At 38.6% G+C, this 17,611-nt stretch overlaps 1 protein-coding gene across 1 annotated transcript in view; it reads right to left on the bottom strand.

Moving 5' to 3' along the window:
• Window positions 1-843: 843 nt before the first annotated feature.
• Window positions 844-17,611, bottom strand: part of LOC133457142 (plakophilin-1) — a 17,386-nt gene continuing 618 nt past the window's right edge. The window contains exons 2-15 of the mRNA XM_061736055.1: window positions 15,389-15,501; window positions 10,720-10,905; window positions 10,411-10,604; window positions 10,122-10,263; window positions 9,010-9,217; window positions 8,599-8,767; window positions 8,165-8,282; window positions 7,060-7,227; window positions 6,812-6,985; window positions 5,212-5,365; window positions 4,916-5,102; window positions 4,741-4,825; window positions 2,508-2,612; window positions 844-2,345 (exon numbers count right to left, since the gene is read on the bottom strand). Coding sequence (XP_061592039.1) covers window positions 2,529-2,612; window positions 4,741-4,825; window positions 4,916-5,102; window positions 5,212-5,365; window positions 6,812-6,985; window positions 7,060-7,227; window positions 8,165-8,282; window positions 8,599-8,767; window positions 9,010-9,217; window positions 10,122-10,263; window positions 10,411-10,604; window positions 10,720-10,905; window positions 15,389-15,501 — 1,982 coding nt within the window. The 3' untranslated portion in view covers window positions 844-2,345; window positions 2,508-2,528. The remainder of the gene's footprint in view (window positions 2,346-2,507; window positions 2,613-4,740; window positions 4,826-4,915; window positions 5,103-5,211; window positions 5,366-6,811; window positions 6,986-7,059; window positions 7,228-8,164; window positions 8,283-8,598; window positions 8,768-9,009; window positions 9,218-10,121; window positions 10,264-10,410; window positions 10,605-10,719; window positions 10,906-15,388; window positions 15,502-17,611) is intronic.

Here is a 17,611-nt window from a genome sequence, read left to right as displayed (position 1 = left end):
TATATATATATAGATACACACACACACACACACACACTTAAGATTACTGAAGACCTGAATCCAGACACCCTAAAGCAAACTCTTGAAATGAAATTCTCCTGCTAACAGACAGGCTTGAACATGAGTGGGGCTAACGTGCTGGTTGGACTCACGTGCAGGCTTTCTAGTCTTTACACACACACACACACACACACACACACACACACACACTGACTCACTCTAATACACATAATTCAGGTGGGAAAAAATCCTTTTCCTTTTGTTTTGCTCTTTGTTCAACTCCTTCCCAGCTTCTTAAGAGTATTGAAATGACTAATGTCCACTGCTTATATTCAGGCAGGATTAAAAAATACAAGTTTTCACTGAGATGTGTTGGAGATGCAAAGATGTGTGTAAAGAAGAAAAAAGAACAGTCTATTTTAAACTAACAAAACCAGAATTTCAGCAGAAATAAAAGGGAAGCTAGAAGAGAGCATCAAAGTAATGCACAGTAGGAAGGAAGCAGAAATGATTTTCAGTAGTTGTGGAACATGAATCATGCACTTAGTACTGTATGGAAGTGTTTTTTTGTTCACTTTTAAAGTCAAGTGTTTCAGACAGTTAGAAATTAAATAAATAAACAGACTGAGGGTGTGTCTCTGAGTCACAGAAAGACATGCACTCCACAAAAACTCTGCTGGAATTAAAGCCTGGAGCCCTATTAGCTGCAAAGCTGCACATTCTTCAAACATGGTTTCTACTGTTACTGTGTATTTGAAAGGCATGTTTTTAGATTTTGTTAGCACATTGAGATACTTCATCAATTACTCATCAAAGAAAACGTACGATGTTCAAAACGTTGTCAGCAAATGTTTTTATTCAATGTACAAAAACAGATACAGGCACTGCTCTCTAGTACGTCACACCCACACAATTCTACAAAAACACATTCAAAGCAATACTGACTTTTGTCCTCCTCAAAGCAAAGGACCCTTGCTCAGGGGTTCACCTCTGCTGCAAACCCGGGGATTTAAACCCAGCTCCTTCAAGCCCAAGCTCACCTCTGTAAACACTAGACTACCACTCCCACCCAAGCAGTTAAGCAGTTGAGTTTATAGAAGACGTCTAACCTGTTTTGAAGAATCAAGCACTAGTTTGATAACTACAGAAGACATTTTGTAAACTTTGAAGTAACAAAATGACAAAGAAAGGCCTATTAGAATTTGAAAAGATACATGTGTGAATATGCTGAGGATCTACGTGACTCATGTTTCATTATATACTGCAAGTTAGCACATCTTCAAGAAAAGTTCAGTTGAAGTCATTCAAAGAATGTATAGAGTGCACACAGCGCGCAACACTGACCGCTCCAAACAACCTCAGTCAGTGTTGACAGGTCTGACTATACCACCACTCCAAATGACCTGACAGTTGAACAGAGTGAAAGTCAGTTAAATTATGTTTGCAAAGTTGTCTTGTAAAGCACACCAGTCTTTGAGCATAAAAAACGGAAAAAACACAATATACAACGTGCACATTTCAATGCTGAACACTACTGTACTTGCAGCAGTGAATGGCATTTGAAGTAAATCCTAATAAAAGGGAGACTAAAAAGCATAAACATAAACAACATAGAACTTGCATTTACATTCTTAGGCACTGTGGATTATTTCATTAATAGAATAAAAAAATAGATTTTAATTATAGAAATGTAGTAGTTTTTGATCTGTGGAAATTATTTTTTTAGTTTTCGATGTCCCTTATATGTTTATATAAAGATCTATTGGTATGTTCAACACATCCTCATTCATTCAAGATGGGGGGAAGACAATTTAAAAAAAAGAAAATCAGTCTATTTGCATCTAATGGCAACAATATCACAAATGTTGGTATTAAAATATGATCAAAATCTTTTGATAATATTTTTTTTTTACTTTTCAAATATTTAATCTCTAAGTTTCAATAAATCATTTATGTTATAGCTATTGTTTGACGGTGACGTTAATAAAACTGTACCTACACTCAACAAATAATACCCCATCTCACTCTAACCACATCGTCTGGGCTTATGCGTCTTAAGTAACAAAAGAGCTGAATCCCAGCGCACACACACGTGCACACACGTGCACACACTCACCAAACATACCAACAGCCTGCTCATACTGGTATATACACAGAGTGAAACATTTCCAGATTAAATATGCACACCACATGACAATTCATGAATCTAAAGGCTTTCTTGTCTCTATGAATGATTGACCTGGAATTGACTTGTTCCTTCAACAGTGGTACAATTGAAGTGTTGAAGTGGATCAGATTTTCTCGAGGGTGTGGCCACAGCAGTCTCTAATCATACTGGTTTCCATCTGCAAGCACAGGCACGTGCACAGAGACAGAGAAATACAGAGGAAAATGTTTAACCCTTTTTGGGATTTACTCCCCTCCCACCTCCACCCAACTCCACCCAACCCCACCCCAACGAGATATCAAATCTGATTCAATGAGGCCACAACAGAAGCAAATCATACCTTTCATGTTGCAGTGCGTCATTAAACTTGTGGATCCGACACTATGAGCGACTGGTGCGCTGCTGCGGTTTTATCATTGACAAATAGGGATTTGGGGACCCCCAGCTGTGGAGCAAAATGTTTAAAAGAAATCGGTTAAGGGTGTTGTACAGATGCATGAACACACACGCAAAACATCCTTGCTGTAAAAGAGAGAGCTAATGTACTGTCAGGATCATATGTGAGCCTCTGGCAATTTATGGCAGAGGGAAACCTATGTCTTCAGCTTAAAACCAGCTTTACCTGCCTGCCATGTTTTAGGTTTTTTTTCCCCATTTATGTCTCACAAGAGTCTTGCTGTTTGTGTGACGCTTCTAATATATTGACTGGTATTAACGCAGCTGTCTATTACTGTTCATATTTCCTGTACCTTCTAACTGAACTGCCGCTGACTCTCACCGTTTGTAACTCTTCTTCAAAAGCCTTCACATTTCCCAGGTATTAAGATACTTATTGTAGGAGAGCATTGTCAGCCTGTCTGCCTGGATTCCATTTGAATTGTCTCAGTATTCAGAGAAGTCTTGGGCGTGGTGGCAGAAGGGAAAGTTAGTCTGTGAGCCTGAGGAGGAGCAGCACACACCCAGTTCAGACAGGCCATCCCTCTGTTTGTATGTGATTCCCAGCCAGCATGTCCACGTGGGCCACGTGTGGATTAGAATGGGCTACTTGGTTATGTGGACTGATTTAGACTTGAAATAGGCAAGTGGCATGGGTCCCATGTGGTTTCAGTATTATGATAAATGGGATGCCTATGTGGGCCACATACAGTATATGGTGCCCATAAGAGATGTATAAGTGGACTACAAGGGGCGTGGGCTAGGAAAGGGGAACATTTTGTAGGTCCCATATAATATAGGTGACTTATGCCTTAAATTATAAAAAATTAAGAACAACTTGGACCCCAAGTAGAGCAGACTCAAAGGGCTTTTCGACCAACTAATAATCAGTGTTGGTGCTAGGACAGTGCTGGCTCCAAACAGATTCTACAAAAAGCTGGATTGCTTTTCCACTGGCCGGAGAGCACACGAGAGCCAGGATCCTACGTAATTTATTACATCACCAACGCAGAAGCAGGAACGCCGTAAAATGAGTGAGAAATCCCTCAGAATAACAACTGGCTCTAAAGATATTGTTCTGAGTCTGCAATTGATTTGATGCGACTTTCTGCCATCAACGTCACAGCAAGGTTTTGGTGAGTCAGCGTAGAACCAGTTTTCTTGGCACTGAGTTGGTGCTTTCATTGTAGCCGACAATCAAAAAGTAAAAAACTGGCATGAGCAGTAAACTATCACTGGAACTGCTTTGGTGGAAAAGCCCTATCAGAGTCATGTAGGCAAACGCAGGAAGCACCACTAGTGTTGTCCTGATCGATCGGCCTCCCGATCAATCAGGCCCGATCACGGCATTTTCAAAACATCGGAATCGGCCAAAAAAGTATTGGGACATACCTAGTTATTAATGTTTTTAATATATATTAAATCGTTTTATATATTGTTGCATCTAACGTCACTTCCGGCCGGCGGCCGGCGTCGCTTTGGTCGGCGGCCGTAAGTGACGAAGTAAGCGAAACTAACATGGTTTACATGTTTGAATTGTGAAATTTTATATCTGTTCATGTTCATTAAGCTGCTGCTATTCATTTCATGCCATTCAGAATGTTGCACTAAGGTTAAGCCAAAAAGTATTTTAATTTTCTTGTGTTTGTGAGTTTGACTGGATGTCTTTTTTTTTTTTTTTTTTTTGACTGGATGTCATTCAACTACCTCTTTTGAAGTTAAATGTATTCATTTTTGTTATTGCACTATTCTGCACTTTTTGTTTTAGTTTACAATTTCATGTTTTTACACTTTGTGGCACCAGTGCTGATAAGCTTTGTTGAAATATATGTCCATGTTGTTCTCCAATGGATAATAAAAGAAACTTGGGATAATTTAAGTTTTAGTCCTCTTTTTTTTTTTTTTAATTCATTGCCAAAATGTATCTGATCGGGAAAAAGTATTGGAAATGTATCGGGAGCCAAAAAAAGTGATCGGATCGAGAAAAATCAGGATCGCCAGATACTCAAACTCAAGTGATCGGGATCGGATCGGGAGTTAAAAAATCCTGATCGGGACAACCCTAAGCACCACCAATAAATGTATCCTCTGCTACAGAAAAACCTACTTTTAATTACATGTCTAAATTTCTGGTTTACCTTTTTCACAATGCTTTGCAAACTCTTCTCATTCCACAGGCTGTGCAGCAACAGTGAGGCTGCTCTACCCGATTTAGGCAGAGCCCTGTGACAGAACAGAAGGGACCATCAGTAAGTGGGAACACAGAAGCTTTTCACTGCTATAAAAAAGGTGGTGAGACAGAAAGAAACTTACTCATTTTCATTGAGTTGAGCCAGTGAATAAATCAAGTCAGCTTTGATGATCTTTTTGCTGACCTCACTGTCTGCCAACATCAGTTTTCGCAATGTGTTGCAAGCTGTCGCTATAGTTTCGTCTGAATTTCCCATTTCATGTGGGTCAGAGGAAAGGAGGCCGGTGAGCTCTGGCATTACCTGCTTTGCTACAAGAAAAAAAGCCCATCAGTTTAATGTGAAATAATACACTAAATACCTGCAAACAAAACAGACATCTGTTCCACTGACTCATCCATTCATCACTGTGCTCCTTACCCATCGTGGTCTTAAAACTGCTGGTGCGGGACAGATTACTCAGCAAGAACATGGCAGTCTTCTGCAGGGTCCGGTTAGGGGACTTCAACAGAGATGGCATGATAAACAGAGACTTTAACTTTTGAACCAAGATCTGGCTCACAGCTTTGGATCCCTGAAACACATTACAAAGGTAGGAAAACAAATCAGCTGTATGCCCCCGTTCGCTTATGTGGTGCACATTTATACACACATCTTGGTGTTGTCTTTGACAAAGAAATGTCATTACAACACCACTCCAAGCAGCTGACCAGGAACTGTTTTTACCCGTTAAGAAATATTTTCAAACAGTTGTTTCAAAAAATAATCTTGAGCTAATTATTCATGCTTTTGTGTCATCTCGTTTGGACTACTGTAGCAGTTTGTTTTCTTGCTTAAACAAGAAGGAACTAGCTCGTCTTCAGCAAGTCCAAAATTCTGCAGCAAGGCTGCTGACTTGCTCTAATAGAAGGGTTCACATCACCCCAATTTTAAAAACTCTTCACTGGCTCTCCGTCCCTTTTCGTTTTACCTTTAAAATCTTGGTGTTGACATTTAGACCTTGGCATGGTCAGGCCCCCTCCTACATCAAGGACCTTCTATGCCCCTACGCTCCATCTCGGAGGCTGAGATCTATTGAGCAGAGCTTGCTGATGGTCCCGAGGAGATCGCTCCTTCCAGGCCGTCGCACCGCGGCTCTGGAACGATCTCCTGCTGTCTCTACGTCCTCTGGACTCCATTGATGCTTTTAAGAACAAACTTAAAACCCAACTGTTTTTCCAAGCTTTTAAACATCACTCGTGAGAGGGTTGTTTTATGACCATCATGTTGATTTTATGTACTTTTATTTTAGGAGTTTTTATCTGTATTGTCTTGTTTTTTTAATTGTATTTTTTTATTCATGTTATTATTGTTATTGTTTTATTTTTTGTGAAGCACTTTGTGACATTCTGTTGTCTGTGAAAGGTGCTATATAAATAAACTTTACTTACAATACATGATATAAACATAATGCTTTGTAATAGCATGTTTTTTAAAGGAGCTTGAGGCTCCTTTTAAGAAATGAGACTCTCTAGCGCCACCCTTCACCACGACGGCCGTTGGGGGTACTGCAGCCAACAGTGAAGCCGGCACGGGAGAACGGAGAGAACGCACATGCAGCGTCATGTGACGTCACATCCGCAGCCCAGCGCGGGAAATTCGGGACCGAATTGCAGCACATTTTGCAGCACACAGCCTGTTCAAGGCAAAGGAGAGATACACTAGAGGGCTCATTCTTTTGGGTTTGGAACGCTTCATCTGACATTATTACTAGAAAACTTAAAATGTATACGGATTTTTTTCATAAATCTTGCCACAATCCGGCCTCAAGCTCCTTTAAAGGGTAAATATGATACCCTTTTTCTGATGAGCCGACACAATTTTCTGAGGTCAAAATCACATCTTTACAGCTCGGCTGTGTTCACTCTGACAGGTTCTTCTGTCTTGTTTTTCCTCTACCTCAAATCATTCTGGATTAATCTTGACTTAATTTGACACAGCATGAAATGTGAAGCTTAGCGATCGACCTCTCTCCACTCACCGCTCCTTCAATGCCAGTGAGGTTCTGCAGGGCTCCACAGCTCGCCTCCAGAGTGGCGTCTTTTTCGGATGAGCCAAGCAGGGACAGGTAGACGTCTAAGGCCTTTGGATGGCACAGCCACGTCGCACCTGATGGTTCACCTTCACATAATGCCTGACTTGGGTCCAATAAAGGCTGAGCAGAAAGGAGGAGGTTCAGACTACAGGCTGGTTCAAATTTGGTGAAAAGGGATTGTGGTTGACGCCCACCTTCTTTTTCAGTTTGTTGCTCCTGGGGCTGAAACATCCAACTGTGGAGTCTTCCTTACTCTCAGCGTCATCTTTGTCCGGAGCATTGTAGATCCGGAAACTTTCGGGACACTCCTGCTCCAGCTGGTAGGTCAGGTTATGGAGAATGCATGTACAGTTCTCCACGGACTAAAGGACAGATGCAAACAAAGAATTGATTATAGTTCATAGGGTCATATTTTTTCATTTATACTCTTTTTTCTTTTTTTTTATTAACTTATTGGCTGCTTGCCAAAGTTATCAAAAGAATGAGCAAAAACTAAGTCTTATAGAGGGTTCCTGTTTGGGTCTATCTGCTAAAGTGATCATAGGTGTCACACAAACTAAGTTAACTAGTACAAAGGATGAGTCACCAGATTTAAAACCAAACATCAGTTCTCATTTGCTCACTTATCCTCAAGTGCAGTGGACAAAAGTAGTGAGCCTGAAAAACAATCAATGGAATAATTAATGTGTGAATATTTAATTTTGAGGCCAGAGATACAAATGTTACAGAAAAGTATCTATGAGCACTGTAGTTACCGAACAGAGCCATCAGCTATTTGTAATCCCCCTCTGAATGGCCTGTAAACGCTTCATTAGAAGGTACCTTAAGTGCTTTTATTGGTTTTTGAAGACATGTGCATGCAAAAGGCTTATAAACCTGAAACCCTAAAACTCCCTACCAGTCTGCTTTAAAAAAAAGGTAATTGGGCAAAGTAAGGTAATTACACACTTATACACTTTTATTTCTATAGCACAAGTTTATTTCTATAGCACAATCCAACAACAGGGTTATTCAAAGTGCTTTACAAAGACATTAAAATATACATAAAAAGCCTGATTTAAAGTTTAAACTACTACTTTTAATAATAATATAAATAAATAAAATAAAACTTAAGATTATGCTTCAGTTTCTGTCAACTGTCTGTCTTTGTCCTTTTGTTTGCTTGTTTTTAATCTGATCCATCCTTGTTATTCCCACAGAAAAACGGTACATCCTCAACTCTTTCATGTTCAGCTCTGCTGCCTGAAGACGATAAACATATTTTTTTTATCAAGGACGATAATTAATTTAAAGGGTTACCTCATCATCAGGGTTTTCCTCCGCCACACAAGACTGGATGTAAGTCATGAGGGAGTCGATGAGGCCCGGGCACTTTCTCATTGCATCCCTATCTTTCATCTGGCCGCCGCTCAGGTTCCTACACGCATACCGTAACATCATCATTAATCATTGCCTAATATAGGAAACTCCAAAAAAAGACTCCTTTAGAGTCATTTCATCTAATCACTTCATTTCTGAAAAGAGGCCAGAACAAGAGACGCTTTTACAACCACAGAACCAGATCAAAAACTAGCATTCACCTAGATGATAACTTGATTTCACTTCACTCACATTCCAAACCTTTAACAGAGATCTCTGCGCAATTAAAAGTACTTTTGACGAAACACACTTGGAATTAACAAGTGGAGTAAAGCTGTGAACAAAGGCCAAGGATGCTTATGACATATTCTCACCGCAGGCAGCCCGTGGTGAAGTAGAAGACACTCGGGTCCACATGACTGTCAGTGCTGCCGTCTGACCAGGAGGTGAACGGCATCATCACGTTTGTAGTCAGGACGGGCAGTGCTGTGTTAATGAGTCCTTCCTTCAGCTCCTCAGCGGATGACAGGTTCCACAGCAGGCCTACAACACATGCAGCAGGATTCAATTCATATTTGCCCCTATTTAAACTTGTATTAATTTTATTTCCCCTTTAATTTAGGATAAATGTATGAAATAGAAGTTCAAACCAAGTACTTTTGCAAATTCTGTTTTAAATAACTTCTAGAAATGGAATCTTAGCTATTAAAGACAGATGTTTGCGGGTGTTGGCATCTAACTTCAATATTTTATATGTTTTGGATACATTTCATCAAAGGGCCTACCAGTGATTTGTTTCTGGGTCTCAGTGGAATCCGACTCCTTTATTATTTTCAGGGCCTTAGCTACACCCTCACAGTTCTCAACCGCCATCTTGTTGTTCTGGTTCTTGAACACCAGATTCCTCAGAGCCCCGGCTGCAGCCAAGACCACCCCTGGATTGGGGCTCGACAGCAGGGTCACCAGAGGTGGAATACCCCCGAGCTGAAAGACCTGCCATACACAATTGTGAGGGGAAGAAAACCATGAAATGTGAGATTGGAGGGTGAAGTAAGAAGGTTTACACAAACTGAAATAGACAATAACTGATCATCTAATCTATTTTTTTTTTTTTTTTCTCATGTACCGGTAGTTATTTTGTTTCGTTTTTTTCAAATCTTGCACTATAGTGGTTACATTGTGTTAAAAGGGTAGACAAAATAAGCTTTGGCTTCAGTCTACACCTTTTGGTCCTTGCTTGATCTACATGCAAAAACTTTGTATTGACTACTGACTTCTACAACGTGACCAAATAATTATATCAAATCCAAATGCAAATCATTTTGTTCATTATCTGCTCATAAGCTTCTAGTATCTCATTTTTCTGCAACTAATGACTGTATACTTGCATAAGAAAAATCCCACTAACTAAGCTGGAAAACTGTAATTAAATTACAAACACAAATGCAGCTGACAAGATCATAAATTAATTCTCCTCCCTTTCCCTTAAGGCAGGTTACACAAATGTCTTCTCGATTTATGTCACTATTCCCACACAAATGTAATTTGTCATTAAACGGTGCAGCACAGCTCAATAAGAATGATCCATTTCCTATTATAGGTAGCTAGTATCACCTCAGTGTAGGTGGGCTACGGAAGTGATAGCATGCAATGATAGCAAGTGTCTTTTGTCCACAAGCAAACTAAGCAAATATTGCTCACATCTGAAATCACACAGATGTGTCACTTTGCAAGCTTGCATTGTTTTAGAAATGCACAGAAGTAGCCTCATTAACCTCAATAGCACTTTGGTGTCAAAAAATGTCAAAAGGCAATGGTAACAACGACCAACACTACAGGGAGCATGTTTGGAGGCGTGTCAGCTTATTGCAAAAGGGAGGATATCCAAAGTTTCAACCTCTTCTTTGGCGCGCTCCTCATTGAAGGTGGTGTGTTGAATGAAGTTGGCTCCGCACTGCTGGTAATTCTCTCCAGACTGTGACAGGTACTCCACTGCCTCCTTTAGGGTCAGACCTGACAGGCTCACTACAGAGTTTACCCTACAAGAACATGCATGTTAAGATATCAGAGGGTTGACAATTAGTAATGAATTCAATGTAGATTTAATTTAATGGTGAGTTTAGGGGGAAAAAAACATTAAAAGATAAAAAGCCAAATCTTAAGGACAAAGAGGGAAGTGAACTCACAGTGATGCTTGCTCCAGTTTGGCCATTTTGAGAGTAGCCATCTTGCCTTCGCTTTGGGAGTGGGTAGAGGGCGGCCGAATAATTCGCGTCTGGCTGCTAGTGTAGTTCGTGCCATTGACCATGGAATATTGGCTCTGTCGATTTTCTCGAACCTGAAAGTCGTGTTGACTTTGTCCCATCTGCCCTTGGGCGTTCTACGAAAACAGTATGCAGTTTTTAATGTTATTTAGGTAAATTAATTAGTGTTATCAATAACACTAAAAATACAGGATTTGTTTATAAAAAAAAAAAAAAAAAACAATTGATCACCATTATCAGTTTAGGAGGAGGAGAAAAAGGAGGGCCCAAAGCAGGATCACTGCGACTGGGTTTCAGCGCATCGGGACTCTGGGGCCAGTTTGAAGTCTTGCCTTGCTGGTCCCATGTCCCTGAAGAGCTGTACTGTCTTCCTGATGCGCTTTTGCAGGACAGAGTACGACTCTTCTGAACATTCACCTGAAGAGAAGGAGAGTACGGTTCAATAGGTGTACTTACCTGTACAACAAACCAAGCTCTTTGAAGTTCTATTAGTTTAAACTTTATTCTAAATATTTTTTAAAAAGCCTTTTTTGCCAAGTCCAAAACAACCATCTGTAGCTTAAGTGGCAGATAAGCAACTTCTTTATCTTTTTTCCTTTATCAGGGTCACATCTATGGGTGCAAAAATTAGTCAACATTGTCAACAAGAATCGATAATAAAAGTAGTCTCAAACAAATTTAATTGACCCTTTATCAGCCTTCTGATTGGTCCCTGATATCCAGTTGGACAAAACAGTCGTCTTTCTCGTTCACATCAATGGAAAACACATGGTTTTTACTTGTCTTGTATCAAAACAATATCAAAATATCAAAACAAACTGCACAGAGTGTAGTGAGGGTGCAGCGTATCTTTTAATCGCCAAACTGGCAGAAATCCGATCCGTACCACCAAAACAAAGTCGGCTCGGCAGCAGGCTACAACCTGTAGCTACAACCGCAAAAGTGTTTTATTTATTTACCTTAAAATGGTTAAGCGTGTGCTTGGGGCACTTCGAAAAGTGACACCCGCTACCCAGAGAGAATCACAGGAATACATCTCATCCTTTTCCCAAAACCAACAGTAAATTATGAAAAATGTCTGCTTTGGATAAAGCTATGTGGACGGCCACACTCGCCGTTCAACCCTTACACCATGCCTAAACTAGCTAAACTAATGAAAAGATCTTGTTTTTGCCGAAAACCTCAGTTTTTTTTTAAACTCACTACACGGTACCCGAAGTGTTCCTTTTTCTTTAGTTGCTGTTGATTTTCTTTGGTACATTGATTAGAAATAAAGTGATGTAAAACCCTGTTTTTCCAATGGGAGTGGAGGGGAGAGTTAGCAACAGGGCTTGACAAAGGGTCAGACGACCACTGGCATGAGGCATCGCCTTCCTATCCCGGCTGAAAGCTGCACATGTGCAAAAGAGTACAGTGCCAGATAAACAGTATGGCGAGAGCCGATGCAATGTTACAGCAACTGGCTACAAAGTTCATTTAAAGATGTATTTTTGAATGAAATGTCCTTCTTTTGTGTCTTTTATTCTTTATTAGCACATCGTTTAAACAACTCATGCCAAATGTAAAAGCTGAGAGTTAAATAAGAGACATTTAATGATTATGAGATTCATTATCCGAATCAGAATAGTCGTTAGTTGCAGCCGTTGTCACAACAGTGAATCATTTTCTTCCACATATTTATTTGCTTCAGATGCCCTTCCTGACACAACCCTCACCATTAAAATGGTTTTGGGACCGGCACTAAGGGAATTGTGGGGTTCAGTGTCCTGATCAGGTATATTAAACCAAAAAGAGCCCCTGCGTCCAGGGTCTCAGTTGCCCAGAGACACTGCCTGGGACTTTTGTTGCTGCAGCTGGGGCTTGATCCGATTATGTTTTTGGATGATGGCCAGTTCTTGTCATTACTTCACGTCCACATCGGCCTATAATACTGTGACTTGCCAAACCACCATATGAGTAGGTGACTCATTTTCTACGGGAACAGTTTCAAAGACATCAACTGTGACTAAAAACAAGAGGACTCTGGCCTGACACCAAGTCTGCATAGTCTTTCTGTCTTTCTCTTTCTGATATGTTGATGACCCTCCTCTTGACTAGTCACTATCAAAAAGGAATACTGGATTCCAGGGAAGATGGTTGCTTAGATTCCCACGCATTCTAGTATCATTTTCAACTTTAGTAGTTGTTGAGAAACCTTGTAAGGGTGTAGCCATGCTACATCACAGTGTGATGGAAATCTGCCAATAACATGGTTTTGTAAGAGCTGACTGTTTGCTCCCAGTCTGCTGCATGCTTCCTTCAGTTGTCCGTTTAAACAAGCCTCCCAAAACCAGCAGGCACTTCCTTACACACAAGGCTGAACAAGAAGAAAACGAAGCCAGCAGAGCAAACAGAGACCACGCAGAAAACTCACAAACTGCTACTGACTTAAAAAAAAAACTTCAAGTCTGCAACGGAGATACATGCATATGTTGCAATGTTGCCTCTGATATTAACAGCTTAAAAAATTCTTCTTCTTCTTGTTCTACCTTTTATGTGTTTGATTTCTTGGCTACATATTCTAGGTTTTGCTTCTTTAATTTTCACTGAACTCAAATTGAATTTTGATTGACTGATGCCATAAATGTGTTACAACATAATAAGTAAGATTGTTCAGATAGTCATTTTTTTAATGTTTTTTAACCAGAAATAATGAATCAAAATTAAAAATACCAATAATGACACCACTGATGCTGCTACAGCTGCTACTGTTATTAATATAGCACAGAGGTACTTGCTCTGCTCTATGAGACCTTTATAAAACACTAAAAGGCTTGTTTTGGCTCTCAAGATGAATCTATTACTTATGCCAGTGGAATTTTCATTTTTTGCAATACACAGTGTGACACAGATGTATCTCATGCTGTGATGTTTATGAGCCATAATCAGCAAGAGTTCCTCACCACACTCCCAAGAAATGCCTCAACTCCCCGTCAGTAGGTCATGTCAGGCCAACCCTGAGAAATTACACACATAGGCAAACACACACTGACTCTCTAAACCGCTGCTGGAGTAATCTTCTCAGCAAGTCTGGTTTCTGGGATGGTTTGGCATACTCAATGTGTTGATTTCAGCCTGACTCTTAATAAAGGTGCTGAAAATTAAATCAGCAACAATATAATACTACATAGAGGGAGAGAATGAATATGTGAGATAAGAAAAGGTGATAAATGATTGAGCAACAATAAAAACTGCAATCACAACAAACATAAAGTACTACAATCCAAATTAACGGTTGGTTTATGCTGCCATAAATACAAAATCACCTATATCATTATACTAAATATGGTATAAATTATTGACATACTGTACTAGCATTGCATTTTTTTAATGACAAAACATTGCAACATTCCTTCAGAATTGCTAAGCTTTTTAATAAAAATTTTTCCTTTTCTGTTTTATTTTGTTAGAATTTAAAAAAAGAAAGGACAGCAGCACAAAACACAGATACTTTGCCTGACTTTCAGATGTTTGGGATTGACATCTGTTGATCTTTGGTCTTAGATAAAATAACACTTATTGTGAAGCTTTTAATGCATTTGCAGTAATGTAGCAAGTTGCCATTTAGCAGAACCAAACTTTAAGTCACCTGCCTCCTCTATACTCAGCTGTGTTCAGCAAACAATGTTTTCTATTCTGCAAGTAATAATCCTGAATCTACAACCCACATTGTAGACATGTTTCCAGATACTACATTATCAGGCATGCAAATAGTTTCCCCATTCATCGCTTTATTCCAACAAGTGCAACTTGACCTAAATCCAAAGAATCTGTATCACAGAATTGCATTTTTGTCTGATTGACAAAGCCCAAGCCCTCTGCAGTCTTCTTTTTACTTAAAGAAATGTAATTTGCTCCTGTAACTGGCCATTTAGCAATGATAACTGAAATTGTTGGATAGCTTGAAATGTAATGATCAATTGTTACAAGACAAGTTGAAGGGAATATAGCCCTGTCACCTCTTGCAAATTCAGGACAGCATGGCCATGTTTTTAGTTTGCATATTTAGGCCATTAATGAGAACACATTTTCACAAAAACAACCACTAACAAACAGGTCTACATTTAAATATATGGTCTGACCGTATTCTAAAGCATCATCTAGTAGTTTTCCTTTTTCTTTTTTTACAGACTAAGTAGTTCAACATTTTGGGATGGAAGCGTATTTGTTGAGTGAAAGAAGATAATACCACTGTTGACCTTAATGCAAGCAGATGGTTAGTTTTAGACTGGCCGGCCATCATAACATATGTATACAGAGAAGCTAAGCATGTGGCATAGACATGGCAAGTATCAACAAAAGACATTCAAACTGGTGTGGATGGAAGAAACCTGGTGATGACTGTTGCTGGTTTTACAGTAAAAACGTGTTCATCCAAAGTGTTAGTAGTAATTCTGTGAGCATCTCGGTTGTTTTGAACAACAACATTTGGGCACTCCTGTATGAGTGTACCAAGGGACGTGACGTGAGGGAATTTTATCTGCGTGAATGGATTTGGTTGGCCATGCTAAATTAGTTTAGCTTAGCATAAAAAAAAAAGTATTTCTGTAGGAAGGTAACAACAATATATCAATCAGTAGTTGCATATGTACTATACATATGAACAAAAACATATTGGTTCACATAAAATCATAACTTATTTACTGAAACAAATGTTTAGCAGATTTGTAAAGGATCCTATTGTTGCCACTGATTGGGTCCTTTGATGTTATGTATGTGAAAAGAAGGTACTTTTGCTCTCAATTCAATATGAATAACAATATTTGATTCACCTGTTTGTATGAACATGTATCATGCAAGTGGCATTTAAATCTGTTGGTCTAATTCTGACATGGAGCTGTTGAAGTAAAGTAAAAATTACCGCTTTGGTGTTTCCTGTTAACGTGCCGGAGTTGCTGCCGTACGTCCCATTGACCTTGAATGAAGAAAACTTGGATGTTCTGAAGTCTTTATAAGTTGAGGAAGAAGGCTTGCCTGTTGAAATGAAACACATTTGAGAAAAAACTGATACCACCAGCAGAGATGCACAAAGTGAAGAACACAGTGTGAGTGAAATTTCACTGGATCTCTTTATCTTACTCATCATGAGTGGCACAATTTAGTACATGGCTGTCAACAACTACAAAACAAACTTAACTGAGAATGAAATAGTTATTTTGGTATCATGATTTGGATGATCCGCACACTTCAGGCATTGCTGTTTATTTTAAAGAATGTCGGAGTGGTTTTTGTTTTACTGAGACTTTTATTCATGAAAATGTAGTTTCAGAGTAAAGAAGAATTTAATTTGATACTTTAATTTGAAAGTGCCATGAAAAAGTCAATGTTTTTGTGTTAAGTTTGATAAATGTTACATGCTGCAAAAGCCAGTGGATAATTGTTATACATAATCATTCTTTTAATGTTCATGAAAACTATTAGCTTCCCCCTATATTGGTGCAGCTCTAACATACATTTAAGATACTGTACTTATCATTGTACATCAAATAAACTTCAGCTGAGAAAGGGACATTGAGTGAGTCACAGTTAACAGGTTTTGTTTGTTAACTGAGTCATAAGCTGGGAGAAATGTATTATGTTTGAGCTGTTCAATGATTAATGGAAGGAAAGATTTAATCCTTATATGCCGAATGCTGCTTAAAGATAATACATTTCCCTTCGGGGATTAATAAAGTATTTTTAATTGAGCTGAATTGAATTGATAATCCATCTTTATTTGCATAAAAAATATATTCAAAACTATTGTGCAAGGACTGCTGAATTTAAGGTCTTACAATAAACATATGAAGCAGTACATTAAACATCCACGTACCACAGAAGCAGAGCATCAAATTTATTTACGTTTCAAAAGGTTTCACAAGTGTTATTACAGTTTTACTAGGGCTTTCTTAAAATTTCATTAAAACAGTAAAATACACTGTCCAACAATGACAAAGTATTTCAAACTCACTCATTCAGTTATTTCTGAAATTGCTTATCTATTTGAATATTTGTGTGGTGTTTTATGTGGATGTTTTTGGCTTTACACAACAACTATGTCTGAGGAACACCATTGGCACGTGCTTATAAACTGTCAAAAATCTGTCGTGATGTTTGAATGCACTCCTTGTGCTTTTTTTAGCTTAGAATGGAGGAGGAGGAGGAATACAAAAAAGTACACCACAGCAGCACACCTGGTAGTTTTTAGCTGTCATTTTCCCACGCTCAATGGTCTTAGACTGGACTTACTTTCAACCTTTTTCCTTAAAACTGAATAAATGCGGTCTTTCCCCCGTAATTGTCCCCAAAACATCAGGCACAGGAAAACAATATTTTAAGCTGTTATGAATAACAACATTGCTGAAACGTGTTGACCCATTACATTATATTTCACAGGAATAAACAAAACCTTTGAAATTATCAAAGTTTAAAAGAGGTCGTTACTAGGATTGCCACCTTTTAGAAATACAAATAAGGGACTCCCCATTTCAGCAGCGCAGGCGCCAAAAAAAAGGGACATACCAAAAACTTTTAAACCGCATAGAAATGTATTTATTTTATATGAAAAACTAAATGCTTTGATTTAAAGATTAAAGTGCTTTAATAGCATTGAACTTGCATGACTGTACAGACAGCCAACCATATAGCAACTGAAATAGCCTCCTATATCCACATCAAGATGTACTGTATACAGGTAAATATAAATATAGCCTACAGGTGAAGGTTGGAAAATTAGAATATGGTGTAAAAGTTAATTTATTTCAATAATTCAACTTAAAAGGTGAAACTAATATATTACATAGTCCCATTACATGCAAAACAAGATGTGTTAAACCTTTATTTGTTATAATTTTGATGATTGAAATGTTTATTTATTTCATAATATAGAGATTTTTTATTTGGGGTTTTCATAAACTGTGAGCCATAATCACCAGAATTATAACAAATAAAGGCTTGAAATATTTCACTTTGAATGCAGTGAGAAATAATATTTTTGTTTCACCTTTAGTTACATTTTCTACGAATGAAGTTTTGCATATATTCCAATTTTCCGACCTTCACGTGTATATTATGACATCAATAAATAAGACCATAATATATGTCT

Source organism: Cololabis saira, chromosome 12 (genome assembly GCF_033807715.1).
Source record: "Cololabis saira isolate AMF1-May2022 chromosome 12, fColSai1.1, whole genome shotgun sequence".
NCBI lineage: Eukaryota > Metazoa > Chordata > Actinopteri > Beloniformes > Belonidae > Cololabis > Cololabis saira.
Note: the sequence above shows the minus strand (reverse complement) of the source record. Positions and strands in the feature narration are given on the sequence as shown.